The 11188-nt window shown below is 32.6% G+C and overlaps 1 protein-coding gene across 1 annotated transcript; it reads left to right on the top strand.

Moving 5' to 3' along the window:
• The first annotated feature begins 206 nt into the window (after positions 1-206).
• On the top strand, positions 207-4799 carry LOC105619100 (bromodomain-containing protein 4-like). Its single transcript, XM_012200632.1, has 5 exons — positions 207-345; positions 1264-1641; positions 2140-2282; positions 3493-4289; positions 4414-4799. The coding sequence occupies exons 1-5, from the start codon at positions 207-209 to the stop codon at positions 4445-4447; spliced, it is 1491 nt and encodes a 496-aa protein (XP_012056022.1). The 3' UTR covers positions 4448-4799.
• Positions 4800-11188: the final 6389 nt, after the last annotated feature.

Below are 11188 nucleotides of genomic sequence, written 5' to 3'. Positions count from 1 at the left end.
CATCAGGACACCGTACGTCTGAATTCGCGCCATTTCAAGGATTATCGGTGTCGATTGTAAACTAATTCAGATCATTCGTAAAAATTGTTTCGACGAGATAGTCTTTAAGAAGAGCGATCTCCGCTCTGATAAAGAACATTTATCCTTGTCATCGGTGAAGAAGAGAAAAACAAAGAGAAGAAAACTGAAAGTTCATCAGGGAGAAGATGAGAGTGAGCGTGATATTGGTTTTTGTGATCCTTGCCCTGGGATTCGTCGGTGCGGCTAAAAGAAGAGACAGACTTAGGACGACAACGACGGTGTCACTTGTTGATAGACAGTTCGCCTTCGCTGATCAAACTGAAGGTCAGTGTCAGCGACTTCAGGGTTGCGATTCAAGAGTTTTGCGAAAGATTCCTTTATGGAATACTGATAATAATTACAGAACATTACAGAAATAAGCTAACAATAACATACACACCATATATAAATTCACTTACTATTAGATTACAAAAACCAAAAGATAAAAATATTTAAAGAGCGCTCTAATTCTTCAATCTTTAAATCGTTTTTTTATACATTCTATTTAATGTATTATATTACGTATATTTTTTGTTTCACATAATTAAGTAGAAAGCTTCTTATAATTTTTATAGATTACGTAAATTATATTTATAAATAAATTATATATAAATAAATTATACCAATTATCTTCTAACATTAATTATAATAATTATATAATAGATATAAATAATCTGTTTTCTTAGTTCTATCAAATTTAGAATTACTATTGCTTTTATAAGTTAATGCGTAAAATAATATTTCCATTATTGTTTATTATTTATCAAATTAATCGCTTTGTCATTTTTCTACTATTCTTTAACCCTTTATTTGCATCTAAGTCTTTTTAAAACAAGCGAAAATTCACTCTTAAATTTCTTCAAAATAAACGAAGGAGGAATCCGATTTTCCTTATTAAAAAATAATTAAAAAATTTCGATAATATAATAGAAATCTTAAACGTTTTTCTTGAAAATCTAAAACAATGAAAAAAACTTAAATTGGATACAAAATAAAAAAGACTTAGATTGTAGACAAAAGAAATAAAAATATGATTGCAGCCAGAGGGTTAAACAAAATTATGACTGCTATTATTAGTTATTCATCATTAATTACTAATTCTTAACCGTGATCGCACATGAGCTGATATAATATAATATTAAACCATCGTTATCTTCGACAATGATATTCTTATGGATTAGAACAATCGCCATTGAATTGCAGAAAACTTATGGAATAACTTCGACAGCCACAAACTGAACATTCGTGCGGGAACTTGGAAAAATGACACGGAAAATAGAATCATTCTTAGTGCCAGACAGTATCCAGGACTTCCGCACAATCCGGGTGACACGAATGAGCTTCCGAATCCCATTTCAACACCAGTGCAACCGACACCACCACCGTACCAACCTCCGCCGGGCTGCCTAGGATCGAGAGGCCAGTACCCAAGCTTGAAAAGCTGCGCCAACTATCTAAATTGCTGGGATGATGTGGTGATCGAGCAAACCTGTCCAGCTGGGCTGCTTTTCAATGACATCGCCGGTTATTGCGACTTCGCGTTCAACGTCAACTGCGGTGATCGACCGCCTGCTACGCTGAGTGAGTGATCGATAATTACGCGGCGCGAATCGTTCACAGTTTTCGATAGTAATAGCAATGATTAATTCGACTATTCTCTAATCGCATAAATTTCGTTAAACAAAACTTAAAATAGATTTATTTGAGAAAACCGGTAAAAGAAGTAAAAAAGAATATCGATATCACAAATTTAAATTATTATCGCTGTAGTGATAAATGATCAATGGTTTAAAACATAAAAAATTTATACTGAAAAAAAAAAGATTGGTTGCTGCAACAATTTAGTAAAATATGGCATAGCATTTTTATATGGTTGCAGCAATCAGATTTTAGTTATAGCAGCAAATTTTTAATTGCGTTAGCCTATCGAAATCATATACTGACATTGCGGATAGGCTTATATTATCTAAATTGTTGCAGCAATCAATCTTTTTTTTCAGTGTATCTCTTTAGATTTTTCATAATCTGAAAAATACGGACAAGGAGAGTAAAGAAATAATTATATATATTATTTGGCAGAGCCATTATTGCCATCGGGATCGAATTTATGCCCGGATCCGAACGGACGTTACAGAAGCTCGACCAACTGTTCAGAATTCTACTTGTGTGCCGCGGGCAGACCTGCCAAATTCAATTGTCCTTTCAATCTGGTCTATAGTGACGTAAGAATTCATTTTAAAAGAACGCGGCGGAAACGCTCGCCGATTTTAAAATACACAGTGACGTAGCAATATGTTTAAAATAGATCTCGCAAAATATTATTTTCTACCTACTTACTCCATTATTTCTCAATTTTAATTTTAATATATTTTATATACTCTCTATCGTTAATAAAATTAAAAATATTTGTGTTTTCTTATACTCCATAAAAAATTAAATATTTCGGTGCAAAAAATTATATAAAAGTTTACAATAATGCATTTTAAGGAGAAAAGATAGAAGCTTTTTTTTAAGTTTGTGTTTTAATTTAATCTCTGCAATATTTTGTTCCGAAATTGTATAAAATTGAAAATTTTTCCATATTTATTTTACTTTTTCAATGTTTTACTTTGAAGCGCTGTAATTTGATAGAAAGAATATCGGATAAAATTTAAAATAAGTCAAAGTATAGACTTTATAAGCTTGAAAATATTCACGAAATTAACATGCCATATTTTCAATTTTGTTTATAGATTCCGTTAGTACTATTCGGGTTCTACTAATATATGTAATTTGAAAATAAAATTCCAATAATTATCAATTTTAATATATTTTAAATACAGGGTGATAAAAAAAATCATTCAGCATTTATATGGTAGATAGTACACATTATACTGTGAGTAAAAAAAGGCTTCATGAACATAGGTCAAAAACTCAATCATTTCTAAGATATAAACAATTTTGTATGTTAGTATCATAACTGACTTATTGGTTTCTACATGTCGTATGCGACATAAAGATTTACCTCAGTGTTTACAAACTGCAGTCAATGTTCCGATTCAATTTTCATACACACTATTATAATGAAAAATTTCATCAGCAATTAGTAAGTTGACATCAATCAATCAATATGTTTGGATGCACATGGGACATCATCTCATTGTATCTGTAATTCTTCCAAACAGGCTATTAATGCTACTTATTTCAATTCTGCTACTTATTTCTTTTTTTTCACGTCGTATGCAATACACAAAAGAGACAATAAGTTAATTATGATAAATGATAATTAATATAAAAAAATTATTTATATAGTTTTCAATCTATGTTCACTAAGGCTTTTTTACTCAGTATAATGCGTACTATCTACCGTATAAATGCTGAATAATTTTTTAACACCCTGTATATTAATGTCTCTACATATACAATAGCATCAGTTAGGATTTCCAATTTCAGATACTGAATGTTTGTGACTATCAACACAACGTGGACTGCAAAGGCACAGCCACGCCGAAGCCTACACAACCGCCAACTCAATCCCCACAGCCATCTTCTACATATGCTCCTACCAAGCCGCCCACTGCTTCTCCTAAGCCACCTCCTCAGCCGACTTATCCACCTCAACCACCAACTTACCAGCCACAACCACCGACTTATCAGCCTCAACCACCAACTTACCAGCCTCAACCGCCAACTTACCAACCGCAACCACCAACTTATCAGCCTCAACCACCATCTTACCAGCCTCAACCACCGACTTATCAGCCTCAACCACCGACCTATTCTCCGCAACCTCCGACTTATGCGCCACAACCATCAACATATCCCTCTAAACCACCAAGTTATCAGCCTTATCCACCACCTCCCTATTCCGGGAATCCTTGGCTGAATCAAGGCAAGTCTGATTCTTGGCATCCGCGAAACTTAGCGAAATCTAACGAAACTCTACTAGAGAGCGACGAAGAGATACACAAACAAGAAATATCAACTAATAATCCAACATTAAATGATCAGCCCGTACATGATGTGATAGAAACTTCCAGTTTGACAAATCCATGGACTCTGCTCCAAGCAAACCTACCATCAGAACTAAAGATAACTCCGTGCCATGATGGCGATATGTACAAACTTAATGACTTTTGTACTAAGGTAATAATTTGTAGGCGCAACCAACCTGAAGTGATAGAATGTCTACCGGGACACTCGTATGATAAACCATCGGACTCTTGTATGCCTTTCAACCTTGCAATATGGTAAGGCTCTTCTTTTTCTTTGTTTCTTAATACATATTCGAATTTATTTTAAAAAATAAATACTATACTAAATATTAATGAGTATCTCATTAATTTGGACTAATATATTTTTTTTCTATTTCAGTGAGCCCTCCAGTACATCTCCCACTTTGCACTAAAAACTCGCATCGAAGATAAAAAACACATTAAAGAAACATGTTTATTAAATCATCATGTTAATTATTTCTCATTTCCACTATTACACGTAGTATTTAATTAAAACTTCAAACAATAGCTAAAGAATTACTAGTAAATTTCAAAACAATTCCTCGAGAACAATAATGAAAGGGTTTAAAATGAAATGAAGCAAGTAGATAGTGATATTTAGTATCCTATGAATGTAAAACTCTGCAAGTTTTGCATTCATTTCCTTAATGTACCATTCTATGAAGCAGAAGTTTTCGAATTTGTAAATTTGTAAATCAATGTAAATGAAATCTCTATCTCTTCCCAATATACTTTTTATATTTTAATTCCAATTTCTCTTATATATAGCCCGTAATTAAACATATAAGTAAATAAAAAATAATTTCTAAACCTGAGAAATTAATTTTAATAGAAAACTGAATTTTAGTAATCATTAATGAAAAAATTAGAAAAAAGAAAAGAAATTATTTTTCTATCGACGGTAAACACAGTTCGCACAAGATTCACACAACTCATGCTTTATATTGAAATCACCAGATTGCAGCACGCGTTCTCTCACGTTCTCCAAAGGGCAAGGAGAGCGGAGCCGAGAAAAAAAAGTGGCGAACGGGAAGGAGGTCGGAGGGATGCGTCTACGATCAGAGAAGAGATTATTTCGCTCCGAAGAATTGGAGCGTGATTGATTTACGGAGAAATGTGTTGTCACGGAATATATCGCGTACATTTGGCGTTAAAATGGCTGACGATCTCCCATTGCTCGATATATAGCATAGACACGTAATTGGAACACAACTCGTTTTTATACGTTTCTAGAGAGCGTGCATAACACATGCCTTCTTCTCCAATCGCCGCGGACGATCCTTTCATTTCTCTAAGCGCTCTTTTATGCCGTTTAACTATAAATTTATCAGATCGTAACACACCATAATTCGCGCCAAATAGCTCGTTCTAATTTTCACAGCTTTGCAAAACAAACTATAATAATCTCAGCGTTATTTCGCGATTATTGATGTACATTGTTGACGCGATAAAATAATAATTAAAAAATAAATCTGACTTGAACTTAAAAAAGTCAATATATTCAATTTAAATTATATTATATAAGCCCATATTTATTATATATAGGTATTCAAAATTTCCAATGTCAGCATTGAAATCGCCATTTGATAAAAATATAATATACAGATTCCTAAATTTACGAATCTTTTAATATTTAATGTGAAAAATCTTCAAGACAAGTTTTAGAAATTTAAATGAATGTCTCTATAATGAATTTGAAAAATTCAATGTTAAAGATTTTAATGCGCGGAAAAACACAAGCTCAAAATAATGCAATAGGAATAAATGAAATGTATCCATGAAACTATTCTTATCTTAATATCACACAAGTTAATAATGCTGATTGCACAATACTCATATTATTCTTTAATAACATTTAATGTCATATTACATAATTATACTGCAATTTAATTATATTACTATATATATCGGCAAACTTCAAAGACACATTTTTTATTAAGCAATGAATTTCTCCCTTTCGCTTTTTTCGTTTCCGGCGACGCATTGAGAGAATTCAAAGAAAGGGACCAACCGCAATGACTTTTTAAAGTCTTCTCTCGTAATTATAATTTCGCGTTTGATTACACATACTAAAAAAGGAATGGCAGAAAATTTATTATCAAGAGAAGGAACTAAGGATGGAATTCGGATTAAAAAGAAAACGAAAAAATTTGTTGGATATCTTAAAATATTTTTCAAAAATTCGTGCACGTATCACGTATACATATAATAGGTACATACAAAATGTACATATAAAAATATATAATTGAGACAGGTACTGGTTATAATTATATAAACAAATGACCATATAATCACGCAATGATGTTGTATAACGCCACGGAATTATTATAACGATCATATAACAGTCACAAAACTGTACAATAATGTAATATGTAAATAATAACCGCGAGATTTTTGTCGCCAACGTTTCTATACTTTATAAAGTATCCCGGAGGCTGATAGGTATAAAGCAAGGAAAGTTTTAATTTTATTATTCAATAAAAAACAATATATTCTCCTTTCTTCTAATGAAGAAAGTATTTCGATCGGATGCTTTAATCAAACAAAAGTCGTGAAATCATTTAGAAACGGACGATCGAGTATCGAAAGTAACGGCTGGAGAGACGCCTCTTATACATTTCACTCGGACTCAGTGGCGCAAAACCTGATAATTATGTAATAATACGCGACGTTACGTCGGATATAAAACGGCAAAAGGTCCCAATAAAATGTGAAAACTATGACGGAGTATGAACACACTGAATAAGTAAATGCTGAGAATGAGATTAAATTATTGCTCGAAAACAAAAATCTTTTATCGTATGACAGAAAAATCGCTATCTCTAGTTAGAATAGCAAAAATAACGGAAAGTGTTTTAAAGAAATAAAGATGGAGTATAAAACTAGCTGTATTTTTATCTCTTTTATTATTACTATAATTCGAATTAATATATTGTATTAAATATCATTCTCAAATAATTCCAGGATTATTTCTTAAAAAAATTTCTTTGGATGGCGAAAAATAAATTAGAAAATAAAATACAATATCCTATCGTCACTTGGATTTGTTAATAAATTGATTCTAACTGATACAATGTTGTAAAATTATCCAGTTATTAAATTTAAGAAGATATCAAAAAATTTAATTTATCTATACATGAGATAATGATATCAAAGCGATATCTCTGTCAAAGAGACTTTCTTGCTTTTTATTGCTTTTCTGCTGACACACATGACTAGCGAACTTTTGCGAGAATACGAGAAAATGCTCGATATCAAGTCTAATTGATGTAATATTAAGTAAAATTTAATTGCTTAAAACGTACATAAAATGTATACGATATACTGTACATTTTTATCTTCGACATTTGAAAGTTTTATCCATTTAATCGACATACGAATGAAACAAAAGTAGAACAAACAAAATTATCAGAATAGTGAACGTTCACGGAGACATACGAATTGATTGCGATAACCATTCGCAGCAGGAGGATAAGGAATTTAGAAGGATAATCACGTAATTCGTATTACGGAAGACTCACTGGGGTCGAGAAAGGCAAGTATTTGCAAGTTGGCCGCACGACTATGGCGGCCTCGACCTTTCCGGAAAAGCTTGGAAATAGCAGTCAACGAGGCCTGCGATTAGACACGCGTGAAAGATCAACGATACATGCTCGCCACTCGAATCTCTTGCACGTATCATGCAACGCGTATCGATTTTGAACAATTGCCAGCTATCACAGATTGCTTAGCTTCTTTTTTTTATACGACGTGAGAATGTTCACGTAAATTCGGAGAATAATAAACATAAAAAAGAATATTGAATAGAGAAAGAAAAATCAACGTGCATCGTTACGAAATTTCTGTCGCGAGAGGAATCGCCTTTCTCTTACCTTAATGACTCCCAAAGGACAACGTCCTTTCGGCGATTGAGCTATAAGACGACGCTATCGTTAAATGTTAACACGCGATCTTTTCGTACAGCGAGATAAACATAATTAATTTTATAAAGAATGCTCTTCTTTCGAAATTATCTATCAAGCGCACTGTTTTATAAACAATTTCAGCGAAAGGTCTCGTTGACCTTTCCGTTTGAATTTTTCGAGTTCGTATAGTCGCGAGCTTCGAATCGAGAGCTGAGCTCGTTCCGCAGATGAGGAATTTATTCTATTTATACATCGGAGCAATAAATAGTATATTATGCAAGTTCCTGTTAAGCAGGTAATACATAAGTCGACGAAAAATCATATTACACCGCGATATATCGAATATAATGTTATAAGACTTGTATACATCCGTCAGATATTCGCGCATGAAATGTAGTTGACAAAAAATTTTATTACGTCATCACGTTACATGCAAATAAGATCTAATCTGCTGTTTTTCAAAAAACACTAAAATGTTCACGTCTGAATATAAGTACTAACGGAATAATAAGAAGTTGTTATGTACAAGTAAACGTCCATAACTTGTCATGTCTACATAAAGGATATAACAAAAGATATAAGAAATCTATATAAAGGATATAAGAAATTTAAAATCGCAGCTTCAAGTAAGTCTATAAATTAATAAATATATCGTATAAATGCAATATTATAATTCTAATAATTTTGATAAACTTTTTCAGCGCTTTAATTTACAGTCAATCTTTTTTGTAAATGAATTTTTCCATTACATATTAAATATAAGAAAATTCCTCTTGAAAAAAATTGGATTTGTCCAAAATCTCTTCTGTCTGATCTGAGATATCGCTTGGAGAAAAAGGAAAACAAGAAGAATATGATCAGCATCTTTTAAAAAATAAACTCATGTAAAATTGGGCTCCCAACTTTTGACAAAATTAATTTTCTCTATCTCATTTGATTACTCATTTGAATCTATCTATCTGAGTCAAACATTCTCAAAACTTTAACTGTTAATAACTTTTTAACTAAAAGTATATAATCGAAAAGTCGACTTATTTCGGAATGTGCAAACAATAAGCAATCGAATGAGTTATAGAAAGTTAATTTTTTCAAAAGTTGGGGAATCAACTTCACACGGATGAAGAATGATGTGAAGAATGATGACAGAACGATTCACCAGCCGATTCGAATGTTATTATTTGCATGGCAGTAATAAGGTGATCGCGTATACCCGCAAAAAATAAACAAAAAATAAGCAAAAAATAAACAGCTTGTCGCTATCGCGTGCTGCAAATACATCGAATACATAATACGCGTTACAAATCAATTGTTATATGCCAGTCTGTCGTTATCTGTGCTACTCGATACGGCGATCCGGAGGAGGCACGAGACATTCCCGCGGCCTACGTTTCGCCATTACGTTCCGCGATTTTTTTCGCGCTGAGAGGGAAGGTTCTCTAGGTGTGACTCGAATTCTTTGACCTGTCTCTTTCCGTCTTCATCTCTCATCGTTACTTTCTCCGCGGCCAAGAGATGGAGAATGCCTATTATTATTTCTATTGGATAATACACTTGGGTGTACATCCTCATAAATATGATACGTAATCTATGAGTTTCGTTGTACGAAAGAACGAAGTGCAAAAGGTGACGAATGCGCTCTTATAAAAGGTGTGACTCAAGATGAAGTTGTTGAATGCACGTGTTAAATCACATTCTAAATTGATATTGTAACTTAATATCAGTTTCATAAGAATTATAATATGTAATATTCTTACTATCTCACACACACACACACACACGCGCGCGCGCGCGCGCGCGCGTGCGCGCGATTTAAGAATAATTTTGTTTAGATTATCAAAATAATTATGTAAGACTCTTAAATCGGTTTCTACAACGTTAAAATTTTTTGCATCAATGTTTAAATGTTGTATATAATATTTTGAAGGTTCAACAAAAAAAATTATTTTCTGTAACTAAAAAGCTTAAGATTTGTATTTAACTAAATTTTTAGATACTTCAGCAAAACCAATCTTTCCGTGTAATATTAAATAATATTAATAAGCATTATTTTTAAATATCTATTTTTAATATATAAAAGCAATATGTAAAATTCAATATATAGTATATATAAGAATGCTAATCAAATGAAGATCAATATTTTGCAAAATATGAATAGATTGAATAAAAATGTAATAGTTTTGAATAAACTTAAATCAGATGACGCTTTATGTTAATCGAAATGAAACATAAGTATAATTAGATTAATTAAAAATTCTGTGTAAATTTTAAATTTAAAAAAATTCTTTTTCAAAAATCAAAAGTTTCTGAATCGAAAGATCATGGTAGACCTCTACTTTCCGGCGATTCTCCAACCTACTTGGCTCGAACAAATACAACTGGGTCACCTTGTCAAAGATTTTGCAACTCCGATAGGTAGATAAATGTCCAGAGGAGCGAAACAGTGGGCAGAACGCAGCCTGAAAATCCGGTTTGGGGAAAATAATGACGCGACAGCGTTCGACGATGAAGTTTCGGGGGAAGGGGAGGAGAGAGAGGGCTGGGTCTTTGTGCAGCGATGGGTGCAAACCACCTCTTCTCAGACTTCTTGGAACACATTAACCGTCCTCGACGTGGATAATTTTAGACTCGTGAAAGGACGATACCGAAATATCATCATGGCCAGGAAGAAAACTATGCCTATTGCTGATGTGACGCGGTTAAGAGAAATAATCGGCAAATTATTCAATCTCTTCATATTAAATTTCTTAAGAAAACTCTTAAAAATTTTCATAAAATTATACCTTTTAAAAAAATAACACCTTTAAAAAATACAAAAAAATATGAGTAAGCATATTTGTAAGCGGTAATGACACATAAAATGCAGTCAAACAATTATGTGAGAATGTTACATATTGATTCATTAATAATACGAGTCAATTAAACCTGATTAAATTACGAGCATTATAGTCAAAGAGTGGAAAGGAACATTTGGTAGTTCCAAAACACAGATCTTAATATTTTTCAAAATACTTGCATGCACGTGTTACAATATTGTATTCATAATTGAATATTCAATTCTCAGTTCGATGTTAGCATTGTAAATTAGCAATGTAAAACGAGATTTGTAAGGTCTTTACTGCATCAATGTCTCGATGAGGCTCTAAATTTGGGGGCCAGCTTTCGGATCGATCAAGGCTGCGGTTACAACCTCCACTAAATGATGTCGATCATTCTAATGCATTTCAGCTG

The sequence above is a fragment of the Atta cephalotes genome (genome assembly GCF_000143395.1).
Source record: "Atta cephalotes unplaced genomic scaffold scaffold00019, whole genome shotgun sequence".
In the NCBI taxonomy this organism is placed as follows: Eukaryota; Metazoa; Arthropoda; class Insecta; order Hymenoptera; family Formicidae; genus Atta; species Atta cephalotes.
This window is presented reverse-complemented; position numbering and strand designations above follow the sequence as displayed.